Raw genomic sequence first — 20,871 nt, 5'->3', positions numbered from 1 at the left:
ATTCCCCTTGCTTTGTCTTTTTAGGGTAACCCTGGTGCCAATGGTATCAATGGTGCTAAAGGTGCAGCTGTAAGTATCCACAGGTCTAATTAAAGTCATTTCAAAAATGATGCTTCTGTTGGTGCTTCAGAGATAATGATAAGGTTGTAATGCATCTCCTTTATTTTGTTTTTGGACAGGGTCTTCCTGGTGTCGCTGGTGCTCCTGGTCTGCCAGGTCCTCGTGGTATCCCTGGGCCTTCTGGACCTGCTGGAGCTGCCGGTACTAGAGGACTTACTGTAAGTGATGATGCCTAAAATTCATGTCTCCTTTTGTAACACTTGCTTCCACAGAGGCAACATGGCACAATTTAAACAGTGTGATGCTTTCTTCCCCTGCATTACCTTGGCATAAAGATTTGCCACCATATTTGGGCATCCATGTGACTTTATTAATGTTCAGCAGTGAGTAATATAGTGAAACTATTAAGGATCTTCTCTTGCTCAATACCATTAGGCAGTTAATGTCTCATTGCAAACATTCACTGTTACCAGTACTTTTTATTTAATGTGCATTTCACAGTTGTCCTTTGGTGTTCCAAACATTCTTTAAAGCATCTGTGGCCTCCAGATGTTAGACTCCAACTCCCATCAGCTCTAATCAGTCTGGTGATCAAGGATCATTTATTTGTCAAAGAAGATTCTGTGTTAGTTTCTTGTAGCATAAAAAGGAAGTAGAAAGGGATAGTGAAAAAGAATGTGGCACTTTTTAGACTAACTGGTTTTTACTTCTGGATGGGTTTTCATGGATATAAACCCACATATTTGGCTTCATTACAGAATGGAATGTAATAGGAGCCAGAAGGGTGCAAATCGTGACCTTTGCACTGCATTCAAAGAAAGGGGTTTATAACACAAAAGCATAAATTAAAATCAGATAGTTTTAAAGGTGCTGCTTCATTGCTTTCTCCTTCCCCTTCCTTCATCCTATTTATTTATTAGTAATTCTTACAGGAATCCAGTGTGCCAGCATTTATTATGCATATGGAAGAACATTGAACCTATGTAATGTAGCCATGGCTAAAGAAGGGTTGCCGTTGAAGAATGCCAAGGGCTCCTGCAGCTTTAATTATTGTGTGGGAAGGAGAAAGATTTTTCAGCAGATGTTGCTAGCCAGAAAACTAAACAACAAACAACATCTGTTAAAACTTTCCCTTTTACCCAACCCTTAAAAATATGAGAGAGTTCTCTAGTTTGCACTCTCAGAAACCCTAGACTAAAACCAGGTTTGAACTAGGAACATCCCAGTTCATCGTATTATTACACCAGTGGTTCTCAACCTGTAGGTCCCCAGATGTTTTGGCCTTCAACTCCCAGAAATCCTAACAGCTAGTAAACTGGCTGGGATTTCTGGAAGTTGTAGGCTAAAACACCTGGGGACCCACAGGTTGAGAACCACTGTATTATGCTATTTTGGCTGTCTTATTTCTCCTCCCAATCTCTTCCTTGCCCCAATACTGTGAATACACAATCCAGACCACTGCTCAAATGATAAAGGTGGGGACAGATCCTAATAATGCTTCTTCCAGACCTTTTAGCTACTGATTTTAGACATACTACTGGAGGGGCTAAAATTTGGGAGAGAAATTTGAGAAGTGGGTTGTGTTGATTTTTTTAAGGCTCCCACTACCACTACCAACTTAGCACTGGTCTAAGTTAGGACGATTTCTGAGGTTTTAAGCAGGACTGTCTGCTGCTGGTATTCTTTTCTGTTTTATGAACCTGTAGCTTACAAGAGTACTAGAGTATTCAATGTTGAGATCTTTTATTCTGTGTCCCTTTAGGGTGAGCCCGGCCCTGCTGGATCCAAGGGTGAAACTGGTAACAAGGGTGAGCCTGTAAGTATGATAACACATTATAAAACAATACGGGATTGTTTTACTTTCCCTGCTCAATATGGTCTGTTACTCAAGGCTCTTCTGCTCTCTTTACAACCAAACAGGGTTCTGCTGGCGCAGCTGGCAATCCTGGTCCAAGTGGAGAAGAAGGCAAGAGAGGTTCCACCGGTGAACCAGGATCTTCTGGTCCCTCTGGACCTGCAGGTTTAAGAGTAAGTCCTGTGCATGCTGTAAAAATAAGACAGTGGAAAGTATCAGGGGAATTTCCAAGGAAGGACTAGAATGCAGACACTGAGTGCAGAAGGGTTTAGCAGGTTGTGGGAAGTGGCAATGGAAAATAAGCACTTCGAATACCAATCCAGGAAAAAAAATGGAATATAAATCTAATTATTTAATTAATAATGACCTTTATCCAAGACCCTAGAACGTTACTAGCTCTGGGATCAGACAGCTTTGGCTCAATTGATAAATAGACTTAATAGGAATAAAGCAACTTTCTGTGCAGAGTAATTTAACCTTAGCTATGCTTGAATGTGGGCCCTTCTACACAGTCATATAACCCAGAATATTAAGGCAGAAAATCCCACATTATCTGCTTTGAACTGAGTTACTGAGTACACATTGCCATATATTCCAATTCAAAGCAGAAAATGTGAGTTTTTATTCAGCTGTATGGAAGGGGCCTGGTTTTCTGGTCCCATGCCAGAAAAGATGCGTGGTGGACCATTTAACTCTTTGATGGAAGCACTTCCTGCTGGTTGCATACAGTATAGTCCTATGAGTATCCCATGTAACAGATCTCTGTTAATAGGCCCCAATTAAGGGCTGAGATAGACCTCTCCCAATTGACACTAGTGACCACTACCAGCCATGGTAGCCCATACAATACTTAGCAGGACCATGAACTTCTTTTGGCAAAACACATTTCCTTGAATCTTAAAGAAACACCTGTCCACAGCAACTCAGCAAAATATTCCCTGAAAGGAAATCAGATAAATCATATTGTTCTATTGATATCACTGGTTACTAAAACAAAATTACACCAATGATAAGAATAAATCCACAAGGCCTTAATGCCCAATTTTTAAAAGACCTTTCAAAGTTAGCTTTTGTACAGAATTAGTAAATTGAATGGCTAGTGCTTATTTCTTAAGACAGGTGTAATTTTAGTTGTTTAGAAAGAACAGAATGTTTAATAGAGGCTTGCGTAAACTTAGAGTCTAACAGAGATCTGGAAAAAAGATTATCCAAACAGTATTGTTTTTGACTTTAGCTTCCATGGAAATTTCTGTACTGCTGAGAGTCAAAATAGAAACTATTGTGACCTCTGTGGAGAGCTACTGTGTTCTACCAGTCTTTGACTGTGTGGAATTCACATGCGCAATGTATTCATACATTGTTTTCCCAGGTTTTATATAGGGACAGAGATAATCCATGGGAATGTTTGCGTTAATGGAAAAATATAATAATTGGCCCTGTCGTATAAGATATTGGTGTGACAAGTCATTGTTTTTGTCCCATGGATACAGAACTCAGATTATAATATTTTCTAAAAGTTATGATTACATCACAAGTTCAATTATAACTCAGATAAGGTGCTACATTACCTAATTTGAGATATAAAAGGTATAATATTTACTAAATCCATTTTTAAGTCCCAATTAGTGAATTATATCAGTGATGATTGAGCAAATTGCCATTTATTCACTGGGCCTACCTGAATTGGAGTGAAAATTAAAATGAGATTTATGGTAGTGTTATGGAAATGCAGCTCCTTAATAAATATAGGGGTGCTCCATTTTGTTTCTCATCTGGATAATTTTCCATCTTCCATTAAAATCAAGAAATATAAAGATTTAGAGATAAACCTGACCAAAGTGCTTCAAAATATGGGTCTGTCTTGATGGTCTTAAGATGTAGAGCACAACTGAATTCCTCCTGATCAAGTTGGCTTTTATGAGGGATGCTTCTGCCCACCTCAATCTTTGATATTAGGAATGGCACAAGACCAGCATAGGTGATACGGATGATGGTGAAGGCTTATTTTACGTGTTGTGGCTACCTTCCACTACACAAGGAGCTTTCTGTTGTCCTAAAATGTGCTCTTTAGCATCCAGTAAAGACCAAACTTTTCCGTCTTCTTCCAAGATACCTAGGGTCACATAAATTCAAAAATAAGTTATAAAATAAAAGGGGAAGGAAGATCGGGTTTCAGACCTTTCTCCAAGACCTTCATAGAATGAAAAGACATTCACTGCATCAGAAAATTCCAGGCATTCTTTTTTAAGTCCTAGTCACAAGCTTTGTATTTTTGCCTTCTGGCTGAATTTTTCCCCTCATTTCCAACCACATATTTGTCTTCTTTTTTTTCATAGGGTGTTCCTGGATCTCGTGGTCTTCCTGGATCTGACGGCAGAGCTGGTGCTATAGTAAGCTGCTTATTACTGCTTTTGTTTTCAATACAAAGAACAACTTAATCAAGTTGACTTTTTTTTGTTTAACTGAAAAGCCAGAAAGCTAATTTCACCTATTGACCATGATTTGTTCTCTCTAGGGCCTTGCTGGCAACCGTGGTGCTACTGGTGCTGCAGGTGCTAAAGGTCCTAATGGTGATGCAGGTCGCCCTGGTGAACCAGGTCTCATGGGCCCAAGAGTAAGTATGGGTGATGGTGATGGTAGAGATGACGAGGATTTCACTTTATAAGCAACATCCAAATAAACACATGGATCTGCCTACTCAAAACATATATGTATATATTTCAATATAGGTGAATTCAATTGCCCATTTAAAGGAATCAAATACAGGTGGAATATCCTTTATCCAAAATATTTGGGACCAGACTGGATTTCATATTGGTTTGGATTTTGGAATAGCTGTATTTGCATTCATGTACATAATTAGATGTCTTGGAGATGGGACCCAAATTAAATCACAGAATCCATTCATGTTTCATATACACCTTATATGCAGAGCCTGGTGGTCATTTTAAACAATGTTTTTAAATAATGTTCTGCATGAAATCAAGTTTGTGTACATTAAACTATCGGAAGGCCAAGGTATCACTGTCTCTGGACAATTTTGGAGTATTTCAGATTTCGGAATTGCAGATAATGGATATATTATTATTATTATTATTATTATTATTATTATTATTATTATTATTATTATTATTATCCCGCCTTTCTCCCATGGGTGGTATTCAAAGCAACAAACAATGGTTACAACAATGTACATGTAGATGGTTTTAAATAACGTTTATTTGTAGCAACAAGAACTGGTTTAAATTCTATGCTTTCCTTAGCTTTCACAGCCATGCTGAGTAGTCCATTCATATTCCCATTTTACAAATATGAATCTTAATCCATCCTATACATTTAGGCTGGAATCCTATACTCACTTACCTGGGATTAACTCTGATTGAAGAACAGTCAGACATAAAATTTTACTATTACTTGAGAGACAACTTCACTCGTTTGTAATTGAGACATTTCCCAGTCAGTATAGACATTTTTTAAACAATACCACACCATTTTATCATCCATTCATGAATATTTGTGTGTGACAGGCAGAGTGGGAGAGTATACATTCCAATTTCAAATAAACCAAAAGATCATATTAAGGTAAATTTCTTTGCTTTTTTAGGGTCTCCCTGGTCAATCTGGAAGCCCTGGCCCAGCCGGCAAGGAAGGCTCTGTTGTAAGTATCTCTACTTTTTTTTTAGGGGGAGGCTTTTAGAAAATGTATCTTCTACATTGCACATTTACTCGCATAAGTAATTTCAACAGCAGTTTCACCCCTATGCCACCCCCATATTGTGTTGTTTGTCATTTGAATTTTGTTTTATCATGTGCCCTCCAATTGTCTCACTTTGGTAGAACAAGCCTGATTAGTCCCACTTTTTCAGCTACTTTTAAAATGTCCCAGTTTCTCTCACCTACTTCCACTTCCCCCCTAACCCTCATTGCTTATTGAAATTTGACTTTTGATTCAGGCTTCAAAGAGGTGTCCATTTGTTAAGAAGTTAACATACGTAGTTCTGGACAGGTCTCTGCTAGGTCTTTATCCCCTTCAACAGGAAGTTTATCAGCCAAACTATATATACAGCTGTTGTGTCAATAGGACACAATGATTAAAGAACTACAGCTTATAACAACATGAATCTGATCATTATTGAGGTGGTGAGATTCTAGGTATATATACTGCTGTTTTTAAAAGTTCCAAATTTCACATGCTTTTGATAGCATCTTTTGCCTGATTTCCAACACCTTTGGAATGATACTGAAGTTCAGTTAGCTTTTCACATTTGCTGGGGTTGAGGGTGCAAGACCCTTGTGAAAGTGAAAAAACAGTGAATAAAAAAATTACAATTTGTTTTCACATGGGAGAACATCTTGCTGGGAATCTCTAGGTCCTTGGGTGCAACTCTATTGTCAACTGCCTGTGAAAACATAATGATCAAATCAACTCTTAATCCAATCCATACAAGTGAAACTCACAAATGTGGAGCATAACTTAGATCCGGCTACTGATTGTAAAAGTCAGGCTGCTCTCAACAGAAGGACTATTTTCGGGCACAGAAGCTGTGTACCTATAATAAAAGCTATGTTCTTTATCCCCCAGGGTCTGCCTGGTCCTGATGGTCGTCCTGGCCCAGTTGGCCCAGCTGGTCCAAGAGGTGAACCTGGCAACATCGGATTCCCAGGACCAAAAGGTCCCAATGTAAGTGCCAAGGAGCTTTGTGGTGTCACCATATATGGCTACAGCTTGTGGCTACTCAGGGAGCTGGTTATAGCACCAGTGTTCGTATCATCATGTTTCTTGCTTTTGGCAGAAAAGAACACCAGTGACATCCTTATAGTGTTGATATAATGTCAAGAACCCATGACTTTGCCTTGCTGTGTTCAGTACTATGCTGATGGCATTACGAAGCACCAGGAGATAGCTCTCAGTCCCATGCATCTGCTGCTTCTTTTGCTTAGTTTATCTATTTATTTTATCATTATATTCCATCCCTCATATATTCTGGAAATATGTTCCTAGGCTTATCAGGAGATGTGAAGCATGGGTAGCAGGAACTGTATTGAAATGTATGATTCTCTATGTTCTCCCATGTCTTTCTATGATATGTAGAAGCACATTATAGAATTACTTTGGAGAGCGTAGAAAAAGCTTAGAGAAAAGACCTCTCCAGACATTTAAAATCCTCCAACACATCTCTGTGGCCAGCTTCCAGGGGAAGCATGCCATAGAATTTGAGACTTAATATGTACAAAATTCACACATGGATTTCCTTTATGCAAAGCATAACAGTTTAGTTGCAGAAATGTTCTCATATGTGCAAGAAATGCTGTTTTTTCTGCACATAAAAACCACAGGGAAATTTTTTCACAGAATAAGTTGCATAGTGAATAATCTTTACAAAAACATTTCTCACAATGGGAAGGAAAATGCTAGAATCACTTGTTGCTTCCTTTGAGAATGAAACTTAAGGAAGAAATACATCCTTAGTCTTTGTTACTCATTTTCTCATCCCTTCGGGACCAGAGGATGATAGGTAAACGAATAGGAGGCAGCCATAAGTAGGATGAACAGCTGATCTGGGGGGGGGGGTCCACATTGATGGTGCCCTTTACCCCCAGAAGAAGTTTGGATCTTAGCAAACATTCAAACCACAGCTTTGAAAAGTTACCTTTTCTTTTGGTTAACAAAAAACCCACACACACACACACCTCTTCTATATTCTGGTCCACCTGATACTTCAGCCCTGATCTGAGAGTGTAATGAGAAAATACAACCATCAAAGTGAAATAATCTTAGTGAAGCTATGGTTCTTTCTAATATGGTATCTTATTTTAATTTTTTTTCTCTTCGACCACAGGGTGAGCCTGGCAAACCTGGTGACAGAGGCCATGTTGGTGTTACTGGAAATCGGGTATGTACCATTTCTTTATGTCCTGGATTAGGGAAATCTAAGAGTGAGTTCTGCAAGTCAGTGTAAAGCAAGCATGGACAACTATAAAAGGTCTTGGGGGGGCACATTTCTACTACTGGAACCCTCCAGGCACTTTGCGAATTCCATGTGACTCACATATGTGCCTCTCCAGAAATTACTGAAAACCAGAAATGACTAAAAATCAATGTATGGGTTTGAAAAATAGATTTTTAAAACAATAAATAGTGCAGTGCATTACCTCTTCTGAAAGCTTCCAGGAGAAGCAGTTCACCTGAATGGGACTGAGGACCAAAGGAAGTCCTGAGGATCCAAGAAGTCTGATAGGGCCAAGAGATGTAAAAGCAGCCTAGGAAGCCTCTGTAAATTAAGAGGAAGAATGTTCGTTGTTTACTTAGCTAAATCTCTGTTCTTCTAGGGTGCTCCTGGACCTGATGGAAACAACGGAGCTCAAGGACCAGCTGGTGTCATTGTAAGTACAAGATCAGCCCTGTTAATCCTTGATGCAATCAGAGAACCCTATTCTCTGGAGTGGTTGCTCATAAATGTCAATGGAAATATTTGAAGGCTATCTTCTCCATTTACACTTAGTAATGGAAGGGCCACAGGAAAAGAGTTACCCTAATGTCTCTTGCAAGGGCATCTCATAATCTAGGAACCAAGAAAGCCCTCCCTCATGGCCCCATAAAAAAAGTGATGGGACAGAGAGAAAGGCCTCCTCTGTAAATGTTAAAGCTCAGACATATTTAATGGCTGGTGTCATAGTAAACAGTGTTTATCCCCCCCCCCCCCCAACACCAGTCATGAGGGAAATGAACCGACTCAGTTGCTCCCCTCCTTCCCCTACCCTCTCTAGCAAGCTTCCAGAAGACTAGAAGCTTCTTCCATGTGAACCTTAATCAGTGATTAATTTAACCATGATTTGTTGATGAAACTTTGCAGTTTTCTAGCCCATGGTTTGAAGTTTCCTTGCTCCTTACAAATCATAGTGAAGGTTTAGCATAGTTAAAAAAAATTAAGATTTTAAGCTAATTGGAGGGGAGAAAGATTTGAAACTCATTGTAGCTGCACTGAGGCAGAAATGGCGAGGGAGCAGCACACACCATATCTTGATAACCTCAATTTATTGAGATGTGCAAAAATAACTTTTTTAAAAACTTCCTGAATTGAGTGTGTGCCCATATATGTGTATTTATATTTAATCAGAGCTTGCTTTTTTCCCTTCTCTTTTTGGTTAGGGCAATACTGGCTCTAAAGGTGAAACTGGTCCCGCTGGTCCTCCTGGCTTCCAAGTAAGTGGAGATATACTAAACCAGATGTAACTTTTCTTGGTTGGGATGTTGGGGGTAATAAGCAAAATAATTGAGACATATCCAAGATATGTGAAGCTTGTTGTGCAGCAGAACTGAGCTGTTTTGCACAGTCTTTTGCTTTCATTTCAGGAAATCCACTTTAATAGTTAGAATGCTTCAGTAAAAGTGAGACAAGTTTTCACGTAGAACAAAAGGGTGGAGTGATCAGCCCTAGGACTTAGTTCCATGCTTCAGAATAATTTTGGAGATGCCTGGAACTCAGCTTTTAAGGCACAATTGACTTCCTGTTCTTTAGACTGCCATCCAGAACAAGACGTTTAGTAATGCTTTTCTGTAGGAAGAATAGATTCACATCTAAAGTATATTTAACATTATCATAATTAGTTTTTTAGTACCTCTCTTTTCTTCTCATGTAGGGCCTTCCAGGTCCCTCAGGCCCAGTTGGTGAAGCTGGCAAACCAGGTGAAAGAGTAAGTGATAAATTAAGTTATTTATAAGATATGATCTTCAGAACCACACAAACGGAATTAACAAATGTCTTGTATGGCCAAGGGGAGAAGGCCTAGATTACCTTTCTTAACATGTGATAGCCTTCAGATCCTTTCTGTCATATATGTCTTAACATGCCAAGGTGAACAGCAGGTTGCAGTAGTTACTGTAAGTATAATTGTAAAGAAGCCTGTGAGAATGGTTTTGATTCTATGGTGAAAATATTAATATCTGAACACAAATGATATACGATTATCATATGTAAATATGCAAAACTTGATTTTATTCCCCCAAATTGTTAGTTCCCTATAGTTGCTTACATGCTCTTTTGTCATTTAAAATGGTATGCTCTTTTTATCTCACTGGATAAAAATGTCAATAGATAATAGCTATCAAGACTCTTGAATAACAGTTAAGAAAACTCATTTAAGTTAAAATTGATTACTTTCTCTTTTTTTAATAGGGTCTCCATGGTGATTTTGGTCTTCCTGGTCCTGCTGGCGCAAGAGTAAGTTTATATTTTTTTCTATATTTTTCTGTGGTTTATTCCCAGGAAAACCTGGATCCATTATTGTCACTGAAACTCAAGTTTTGGTACCATGCTAGCTGTTACAACACAATTAGACTGTTTTAATTTATGGGGTTGGATTCAATGCTAGAGTAGTAAAGGCAAGTTGACAAAGTTACTAGTCTATATAGTAAAGCTCTCAAAATACACCATCCATTGCTCATATCAGCTGGTGAGTTGTAGGAGCTATAGTAAGAAAAAGGCCCTTTCCCAGAATCTATATTTACTGTGGACTTCTTTGAAGAAAAGGGAAACGAAGAAAAGGGAGAAATAAAATAAAGTGAAAGCAGTTATTTCAAGTAGTCAGACTCTTGCACACTTCTGTGTTTAGTAAACTGAACTATCGGTTTAAATATTTTTACAATAGAGAACAACATAAACATTGACATGCCACTGGCATTGCTATAATTAGTAATAAGCTTTTTATCTAATACGGTATATAGTGGGTTGGATCTACATTCAATCATTCCTAGAACAGGAGCTTAAATTGATGAATTTAAATACTTTTTATTTCAATGGGTTTATTTTGGCTAAGCCTGGAATCAACCTGTGGTATTTTCATATTCACATAGCATACAGTCTATATTTATGAGTCTACATGAGCAACATACAGAAGGCATTTATATGTATAAGTTTATATTCTCCTCCATGATCCATAGCAGATCATACTGGGAGGGACACAATTTTGAGCTGGGAGATAAAATCAGATTAGTATTACTCTCATATATATACTTGTTCAGCAGTTAGGTCCATTGTATCCAATGGGACTTCTGAGTTGCTGTCATTAGTACAGGGTTGTAAAACTATTATAAGATATATTGCGCTTCCAGCCAGATCAAAGTAATATTTGCTTGTTTTTTGGATTTTTGATTGGATGTAATATTCCTGAAGTTGAACTAGGCATATCCATAAATTGACAGCTTGGAAATGTAACTACAGTTCTCAGAATCTACTATTCGTAAGCATTATTTACATTATCTGAGGAATAAGTACAGTAGGCCCTCCACATTTGTTTTTTAACCTTTGTGGGTGTGATTGCTATGTTCTCTGTAGGTCAATGTCCAGTTGTCCTGGAGGACCCAGAGAGTCTTAGATGTGTCTTCTCTCAGTTAAAAGAAATAGTGTTTTTTATTTTGGTTTTTCCATGTTCAAGGAGGTCCTGCACCCCTAACTCCTGCAAACGTGTATTGTTTTCCAAGTTCTGCTTAATCCTAAAAACACCCACTCATCAACAATGAATTTTTGTGAGCTCACAATAGTATTCAATACTGTTCTTCTTCATAGTAACAAATTGCTCTCTCTGGATCCCAAATAAATTTACAACAATGTTGTTTCCTGTAGGGCGAGCGTGGGGCTCCAGGTGAAAGTGGCGCAGTTGGTCCTTCAGGCCCCATTGGAAACCGTGGCCCATCTGGCCCCCCAGGACCTGATGGCAACAAGGTAAGGCACAACGGCTGCAGTTTCCCTGAAGTCCTGAGGAGGGCACTTCATGCATGTACTGCTGATGACAACAACTTCCATGTGTTCCTTCTTGAAACACCAGATCCTCAGTGCATGCTCAAATTGCATATTTTTCAGTCTGCCTTCAGAGCTTTCATTATGTGGGAAATGGAAGTGGGAGCTGCCCAAACAATGCATAAACCAGATGTTACAGCAAACACTGAGAAGTCTTTTTTTGGCTTGAGATTTTAACCTACTCTCTCTTCGTTGTTAGAGGTTCCGTTTTGAAAAGCTGTGTTTGTGACACAGAGAGCCCATAGACCACATGCATTGCTTCATCTCAATTATTTAAACAGAAGATCTGTATGTGGAATGGAAATGGAGCTCGGAATCATGAATCTTCCAGATGCTGTTGAATGCAACTCCCATTGATCCTGGTCAGCATAGCCAATGGTGTGAATGCTGTAAGTTGCAGTCCAAGAATATCTGGAGAGCCACATGATTTCCATCCTAGATTTAAAGTTTGCTCTGGAACAGGGATGAGCAAGCCTTACTGATGGGCAAGTCCCATCACCCTTCATCAAGAGTGGTGAAGAATCCTGGGAACTTCAGTTCAACAACATCTGGAAGACGATATAATTTCCATCTTCATTTTTAATGTGGGAGACTTGAAAGCCTGATCAGGCATGCATGCTTTACATTTATATCCTATTATTCCAGAAATGTGGGGAAGTTGCTTTTTTGGAAACCAACTGTGAGGAATTCTGGAATTATATGGTTTTCCAGACTATATGGCTTTCCCCAAGGCAGCATATATTGCTCTCCTTTCCCCTTACTTTATCTTCACAACAACCCTTTTGGTAGCTAAGGCTGGAAGTTTGTTGCTGATCACACAATGAGTTTGATGGTTCAAGGAGACCAATACTTGAATATGCTTGCATCTGGCTAGTAGTATAGATATCCTAATATATACATGCATGCTCACTGAGCCTGACCTGTTTTACTGTAGGGCAGAGATGAGGCAGAGTCCAAAACTAGAAAGGGACAGGATTCTTAAATAGAGTTTGAGATGGACTGTAGCCTCAAAATACTGATCCAATAGAATTGCTAGAAAGGGATGCTGTGCTGCATTGTTCATGGATATACAGTAGAGTCTCACTTATCCAACATAAACAGACCAGCAGAACGTTGGATAAGCAAAAATGTTGGATAATAACGAAAAGCATATTAAATGTCAAATTACATTATGATTTCACAAATTAAGCATCAAAACATCATGTTTTACAACAAATCGACAGAAAAAACAGTTGAATAGTTGGTAACGTTATGTAGTAATGACTGTATTTACGAATTTAGCACCAGAACATTGCAATGTATTGAAAACATTGACTACAAAAACATTGACTACTAAAAGGCAGACTGCATTGGATAATACAGAACGTTGGATAAGTGAAGGTTGGATAAGTGAGACTCTACTGTATCCTATTTTGTGTAGGTGCATCCTTGATGAATCTGAAATGTGCCCCTCTTTTCAAAAGCAGTAGTGTTATTAATAGACAATTAAGCTTCAGACTCTGGAAGCTTTGAGCATGGAAAATGTATGGCCCATGATTTCTGACATTCATGGGCACTGCCAAGATTTGAATGGATCCTTTATAATTACCAGTGGTTCACATTCTGAACAATAGAGGCATGTAATTCTCCACTTGAATAACCAGTGAGAATTGTGAGCTTCTGGTAGACACCCAAGAGCCAGCATGGTGCTGTGATTTGAGCTTTGGACTATGACTCTGGAGATCAGGGTTTGATTTCCCCCTTGGCCATGGGCACCAAGTAGGTGGCCTTGGACAAATGACAAACTCAGCCCCCGGAGACCCTGTGATAGGTTTGTTTAGTCAAATGTAGGTCAGAAACAACAACAACAGACAGTCCTACAGATTATCAATTTAATTTGAAATCAAGATTGGCCATGTTATTTCAATGAATTGGGTTATTTGAATGAACAATGCTAAGAAATACTCGCTGCAGGATATCCAGCTGTACTCAGATATGTTGCTGTGCCTTTCAGGAGATTAACTTACACTTGATGGTATAGTAGTTCAGTGCATTAAGCTGCTTGTTTTCACATAGTTTAAACTTTCCTTCTTCTGCTAGGGCGAACCCGGTAACGCTGGTCTAAATGGTGGCGCAGGTCCCTCTGGTCCCAGTGGAATCCCTGGAGAGAGAGGCATTGCTGGTGTCCCAGGAGGCAAAGGTGAAAAGGTAAGGCAGAAAAAGACAACCCAGGGGGTAACACAAGAGCTTCTTTGGGGGCGAAAAACTATAGGCCACACACTTGGCATAAAGAAGGTCCCATGTTCAATTACTAGCACTCTTGGGGTGCGGAGAAGTCAAAACCTCTCTCTAAAACCCCAGAGAGCTGGTACTGTTCAATGCAGGCAATACTGTGCTAGCTGAACCAAAGCTAGTATAACTTATTTACAAATTTGGGGGCCTCTACTCAAGACGTTACTCTTTCCTAACCTGAAATCCTAAACATTTGCACAAACATTGTTCCCCTTTGGAAAATTTTCTGTGCTTAAGTTGTTGATGATCAGGAGATTCAGGCTTCAGGCTTAGAAATATGTATGTCTATGTTGTATTTTATTTTGCTAATTAATTGGTTACATGGACACCCAACTTTCTAACAGTGAGCTCAAGGGAGCATAAATGACACTATTTTCCCCCTAGTTGACCCTTACAGTTCTCGTATGCCCTATTCAGTATAAGCAATGATGGTAAGTGAAAGCTGCTGTACCAAGGACTGCACGTCCAGCCTGATATAAACCAAGCTACATATACTTTACTATATTAAACTAGAAAATTTACAGCTATGTATAAAACTATTCAAGGGTGCCCTTCTTGCTATCCCATATGGTATATTCAGACAAGGGAAGATATGGTAGGTATTCATGGTGATTAGAGACTCCTTTAGACAAAATGAAGATTGAACATGACCTTCATGTGTAATGGCTCATCTAGTCTAACCACTTATCTTGTCTGTTCTTCCCATGTAATATGAGCTAATATAATGCCCCCAAATGGGAAATTTTGGTGGTACAAAGGGAAGTAAAGGAAGCTTTGATTTCACCAGATTCCAAGTCCTTCCATTCTTCTAAAGGAGGGTGGATAATGTGCAGGAGTCAAATACATGTGGTCCTGAGACCCATTTTGTGGCCCCAGGTTAAAAATGATTTTTAATTAGAATATTTTTGGCCCTTCAAGGTTTCCTGGAGAATTAATGCAGCCTTCCAATCTTCTCTGCTCTAAAATCTTGAAGGGTCACATCCCATATGTGGCCACAAAATTCATTTTCTGTTGAAACCAGCCAGATGGATTTAAAAAACAAAACAAAACACATGTTGCTCTAAATTCTAAATACTATCTACTGCCCCAGATCTTGTGTAATGTACTGTATAGAGGTGTATGTAGTTCTATTTTTCATTACTGAAAAGGTGTTGGAACCACTGCCATGTAAAGCACTCCCCTCCCCCATCTATAATATGTAGACACTGATGATCAGATTAATTCTGTTTTTCCTTCTTTTCAGGGTCCACAAGGCTTCAGAGGAGATGCTGGAACAACTGGAAGAGATGGTGCCCGTGTAAGCATGCTTAGATTGCTTTATTTCCAAGGAAGCAACATACAGTCCCTTTTAGGAATCAGCATGGGATGGCAAAATAACTAGATTTAGTGGGGTGTTGTGTGGTTTCTGGGCTTTCTTGAAGGTCCCATTCGTTTTCTTGTGGTTGTAACTATATTTAGGCCACAATGCACCCTCCCTCTGTTTTGAAGTAGTCACTTAAAGTTGTGTAATAGTAGCTTGCAACCAAGTACAAACATGAACATGGAATTTAATTATATTAAGATTTCCTGACTTTTCACCAGGTGCACTGATAAGCTTAGAGAGAAAATTCACACGTGTGCATTTTATTTTCAATAAAAATGAGAAAAAATGGTTGATTTTCTCTGCCCCCACCACCAAAAGTCTGGAAAAGGTTCAAAAAGGATAAATTTCCCCCAACTCATCTAAATTAACTTGCATTTTTAACACAATATGACATTGTTTCATCATTCAAATTCTTGGATGAAACTCCCTTTTTATATCTACAATACTAGGTCACTTATCTAGTTACATAGATGTTTATCTGGATACATTCAAACACAGTAGTAATGCACTTTCCATATTTATGGAATTCATTCAGTGTCCATAATTTACAAATATTCTTCTACATAGTCTGAATCTGGGAGGATAAAACAGGATTCAAATGTGTGATTCTACTTGATCTCCAGGGTGCTCCTGGTGCCGTTGGTGCTCCTGGACCTGCTGGAAGTGCTGGCGAAAGGGTAAGTACCACTCTTTTCAGAAGCCAGCTAGGGACTGTGCTAGAGCAAGGTTGAAAATGTTCATGTATGATAGAGCTAGAGCCATGTTCTCCCAGCCTCGAAGGAAGGCAATAGCAAACCTCTTCTGAACAAATCTTGCCAAGAAACTTCTGCCATAGGTTTGCCTTAAGGTTGCAGTTGGTAAAAAAAAACTGGATGGCAGCAACAATGAGAAAGATGCATTTTATATGCAAAATGCAACTGGCTTTTCTGTGTCTACAGAATGTTATCATGTGGGAAGGGAAAAGTGAGCTTTCTAGAGCACACAATGAAGGCCAGCATATATGGTATTTAACATATAAAAACATGGAGATAGATCTGAACTAACCTAATGTAACTAATGTTACATTAAAATTAGTGGTATAGGTTCACTGCAGAGATAAGGCTTTCTAACAGTCCAAATTGCTAAAATTACAAAGCTGAATAATACCCCAATTATATACAAGCAGAAGGACTTGAAGACATTAATGTTGTTGCTTGGTATTTACATTTATCAATATCCCAAGAAATTATACAAACCATTTATTTATTTATTTATATGTATACATACATACATAGACTCACAATTCTATCCTTCCTTGTATTATATCCTAAAAATGAATTACTTCTAGTGTGGTAGAAATATATAACATTTCTATTTATTTATTTACAGTATTTATAGTCCACCTTCCCACCCTGAAGGGGACTCGGGGTGGATCACAATGCACACACACACGTTAAACATGCCGTTTTTAGACATACAAGACAGACAGACAGATAGATTAAAAGTATTTTAGCATTTCCAGCTTCGGTGCCTGGAGATTATGCTCAATTCCGGCCACAGGGGGGTGCTGTTGTTCCATCCACTATGACGATGAGCCCTTTTTGATCATAGAATTTTCCTTCTTGTTCTTTGATCCCCGGCATTTTTATGGTGTCATAAAATACCTCCCTGCTAAGCAGCGCCTAATTTCTCTACTCACAGCTCAGCTGTTTTCAAACTGCTTAGGTGGACAGTAAGCTAGGTTAATGGTCAAGTGCTCAATCCAAATCGGTCTTCCAACTTGCCACCTTCTGGTCAGCAGTGATCTGTTGCTGCTGGCAGTTAACCAGATGTGCTACAACCCGGCCCATTTCTAGCTCCACCTATATGTCTATTCTGTCCTGTTTCTTGGGAGAGTGACTGAAAAGCAAACTATATTGAATGTCTTGAAAACATGCTACAATATCACATGGAAACTAAGTGCAACTAACCTAGCCCAATTCCTGTTCATTTAAAAAAATTGTTTAGCCTAATATTTCTCTCCTTATTGGAATAAAATCTAGGGAAACACACACATTACGAATACTTTTGTTTAGAAGCAATCAACTTTCAGTACAGTGAAATAAGTAAAACATCTGTAGACAAGCAGTAAAGGAAACTAAACAATCCTTAGATTGCCTTGATGAACAAAATCATTTTTAATTGGGTACCTCAGAATTAACTATTTTAGTGCCAGTTTAGTTTATTTGAGAGGTCATTCACAACTGACAAGCCACAACTGGACAGATGATTTCTCTAGTTCAAGGGAAGGCAACAGTGGCCCTGGAAATGGTTTCCCCAGCCCTTGCCAGCATAGCCAATGGTGAGGGATTATGAGAACTGCAATCCATTCTGGATTTATGGGAATGGAGTTCTAGAGAGCTGAACAGAGATGGGAAACATTGGTTCTGCTCAGAAAGTGGTTATTAACAAAACTGCACTGAAAACCTTCAAATTTACATTGAAAATGACACAAAGCAATGATAAGAGATGGGAAGAGAGAATGGGAAAAAACAGAGAAATGAGCCCTTAATGTTACATAAAGGGCTCATTTCTCTGTTTTTTCCCATTCTCTCTTCCCATCTCTTATCGTTGCTTTGTGTCATTTTCAATGTAAATTTGAAGGTTTTCAGTGCAGTTTTGTTTGGTATTTATACCTGTGTTTTAAATTATCTGTAGCCATGCTGGGAATCTCTTTGGCTGCTGAGATCTAAAAGACAACTTTAGTCATGTCCAAGGGCCTGGCCTGTCCAACAGTATTTGTTTTACAACAGTATTTGATTTGAGCAGCAAATCCCTATTCTCCAACAACAGAGTTTTAAAAGTTGATTTCAACTGAGGTTTACTGTGACCAGAAAAAGGAAAATTACTTTTTCCAGGAATGACAGAGAAGGTTTTTCCTTCCTAATGCATGTCTCTGGTCTGTATTTTAGTAACACTGATTTTTTGCCTGTTTTAGGGTGAAGCTGGTCCCTCTGGTCAAGCTGGACCTGCTGGGCCTCGTGGTATCCCTGTAAGTAGCGAAATGACTCGTGGTGGTGGTTGTTGTTGTTTTTTAAAGTCATGCAATTAGATTAATGATCTACTTTCTCACTGGGTGTTTTTGGTTCTCCTCCCCACTTTAGGGTGAACGTGGTGAGGTTGGCCCTGCTGGCCCTCCCGGATTCGCTGGCCCTCCTGTAAGTACCAAAAAGAACTTGTTCCAATTATTAATACTTGGGATTTGTAATGAATTTGCTCCCTTGACTTTTTAAGGGTGCTGCTGGTCAACCTGGTGCTAAAGGTGAAAGAGGACAACGAGGACCTAAAGGTGATGTAGGCCCTTCAGGAGCTATCGGTGTTGTTGGTAACGCTGGCCCTGCTGTAAGTAAATTGAATCAAATTTGAAACTGTTCTTATCTTTTGATGGATAGATTTCACGTTGTCCTTAAATCTATTGCTGGGCTGCAAAGTTACATATTTGCTGACTATCTTGTTATCTTACACAAAAATAAAAGGGAACAGAACCACTTTTCACACACAACCCTAGCAGACTTAACCAATGCTCTTGAGTCAATCAAAAGCGATGTCACCTCACCTAACGTTTTGGCTGTTGGGAATAATGGAAGATTACTGCAATATTTTACCTAATTTTGCTCCATTTTGATTTTTTTTTTTTTGCTGGAAAATAGTTAATTATTTTTAAATTGGGAGTCTGGAGACTTTGAGAGACTTGAGTGGCCAGGCTGCATTTCCACACCCTTGTCATACAGGAATAAATTTCTGAGATCTATAGAACTAGATTCAGTGCATTTATAATCTCAATGGTCTGCCTCCCCCACCCCCCCACACATAAACAGGATATATATCCCTGGCTAAAAAGGCAAAATGGTGTGGATCAGGCAACTCTCCACACTTGTGGGTTTTTACTTTTCCGGATTTATTCACAGATTTGATTAATTTGGTGTCTCTGAGAATCTCTAGAGCCTCCAACACAACTTTTGTGGTCAATTTCCTGTCAACATTGACCATAAAAACACAAAGGGAGGACCTAGAGATTCCTAGAGAACTGCTCTCTTGAGAAAATAAATATAGCGTGGGGTCCTGCAACCCTAAACTCAGCAAATGTGGAGGGCTGACTGTACATAGTCAGCATCAGATCTCCAGCTCCTTCTTCACAGAGGTGTGTGTATGCGTGCGCACATTTGTATGTTTAGATGAGTAGATAAGTGGGCAGATAGACAGTAGTGATGGTAAGGAATTGATGTCAGGATTTGTTTAAATGTATTCCTTTCTAGATATGGTGTGACACATAGTGATGTGAAGATTACTTTTTCTTGTACTGATAATCAAATATCAGTATCATAGAATTAAGAGTGATATTCTGAACAGTGTAATAGTATTAATTGAACAATTGAACATTGTTACTTAATTATATGTCATTAACTTCACTCTTTCCCCATATAACTGATAGTATATGGTTCACCTTTTTCATAGAAGAATTTCCTTTTGTTGTAAAAGTTGCAATAGTTAGTCATGTAATAGAAGGCTATTCTGGGAGGGGCCTCATTAGTGTTATAACTCTTATATAAGAAAATAGTAGTATACATGAGGCCTTTAACATGTTCACTATTCCTGTATAATTCAAATCAATGGAAGAGATCATGTCTTCCAGCCAAAAGTTGTTTCTGATTAGAATCTTTTTGTCACCTGTTCAACATTGATTCCATTAGTTTTTTCCAAGAAGCAACCTATCTTCAACAGTGCTTTGAAATAGTATGTTTAGAGTCAGGGCTAAGCCTGCTACCAATATATTATGGATTACCAGCTAGCTAGACCCTTACCTTAACTTTTCCATGCTTTTTCCTGCATTTAGGGTCCCGTGGGTCCTTCTGGAGCTGCTGGTGCTCGTGGCGATTCTGGTCCACCTGTAAGTCTAGGTGTTTCTTCTGTTTACCTTTTCATGTACTTTATATGGGGACATGTCTTGTGAGTTCTAAACTCTCCTTCAATTTCTTTCCAATAGGGTGCTACTGGTTTCCCTGGTAATGCTGGCAGACCTGGACCTCCTGGCCCTGCTGTAAGTGGTTACAGAGTGAATCTGTCTTCTCTGATCTGGTGGCGCCAGATGTCTTTGAGTGCAACTTCTGTAATCCTTCAAACAGCAAGATTGTCTGTGGGATTATGAAGTTTGTCTTTATGGCAATTGGGTATGAAAGGCTAGGTTAGAAGTACTAGCTATGTTCAACTACGAACTCCTCTTAGCAGAGGACTACTCTATGTATCTGCCATTCCCTGGCACTTTGGCAACAGTTGGCTAATGTTTAAATCAGAAGTGGCAGAGAAGGTTCTTTCCCACCAATACCAGCATACTCCTGAAACATTCAGCTATTGTAACCAGGGCTGTTGGACAGAATGTAGACATAGAGTAATAATTGGTCTCATCAAACTCTGTACTTAATGAAAAATAGAGCTATGAATTCCATGCACATGTGTGTGCAGTAATACCCAGTGGCTTTCTTTGAACAGGACAACATTGGCAGAAGCCA

General features: G+C 39.0%; 1 protein-coding gene across 1 annotated transcript in view; it reads left to right on the top strand.

Annotated features, from left to right (window-relative positions):
• The window catches only part of col1a2 (collagen type I alpha 2 chain), a 58,924-nt gene that overhangs the window by 22,157 nt on the left and 15,896 nt on the right, over positions 1 to 20,871 (top strand). The window contains exons 16-37 of the mRNA XM_008112535.3: positions 25 to 69; positions 180 to 278; positions 1,823 to 1,876; positions 1,981 to 2,088; positions 4,252 to 4,305; positions 4,431 to 4,529; positions 5,520 to 5,573; positions 6,498 to 6,596; positions 7,756 to 7,809; positions 8,246 to 8,299; positions 9,066 to 9,119; positions 9,557 to 9,610; positions 10,093 to 10,137; positions 11,539 to 11,637; positions 13,792 to 13,899; positions 15,227 to 15,280; positions 15,970 to 16,023; positions 18,303 to 18,356; positions 18,469 to 18,522; positions 18,599 to 18,706; positions 20,199 to 20,252; positions 20,349 to 20,402. Of these exons, the coding sequence (XP_008110742.3) occupies positions 25 to 69; positions 180 to 278; positions 1,823 to 1,876; positions 1,981 to 2,088; positions 4,252 to 4,305; positions 4,431 to 4,529; positions 5,520 to 5,573; positions 6,498 to 6,596; positions 7,756 to 7,809; positions 8,246 to 8,299; positions 9,066 to 9,119; positions 9,557 to 9,610; positions 10,093 to 10,137; positions 11,539 to 11,637; positions 13,792 to 13,899; positions 15,227 to 15,280; positions 15,970 to 16,023; positions 18,303 to 18,356; positions 18,469 to 18,522; positions 18,599 to 18,706; positions 20,199 to 20,252; positions 20,349 to 20,402 (1,512 nt within the window). The remainder of the gene's footprint in view (positions 1 to 24; positions 70 to 179; positions 279 to 1,822; positions 1,877 to 1,980; positions 2,089 to 4,251; positions 4,306 to 4,430; positions 4,530 to 5,519; positions 5,574 to 6,497; positions 6,597 to 7,755; positions 7,810 to 8,245; positions 8,300 to 9,065; positions 9,120 to 9,556; positions 9,611 to 10,092; positions 10,138 to 11,538; positions 11,638 to 13,791; positions 13,900 to 15,226; positions 15,281 to 15,969; positions 16,024 to 18,302; positions 18,357 to 18,468; positions 18,523 to 18,598; positions 18,707 to 20,198; positions 20,253 to 20,348; positions 20,403 to 20,871) is intronic.

This window comes from Anolis carolinensis, chromosome 6, assembly GCF_035594765.1.
Source record: "Anolis carolinensis isolate JA03-04 chromosome 6, rAnoCar3.1.pri, whole genome shotgun sequence".
In the NCBI taxonomy this organism is placed as follows: domain Eukaryota; kingdom Metazoa; phylum Chordata; class Lepidosauria; order Squamata; family Dactyloidae; genus Anolis; species Anolis carolinensis.
This window is presented reverse-complemented; position numbering and strand designations above follow the sequence as displayed.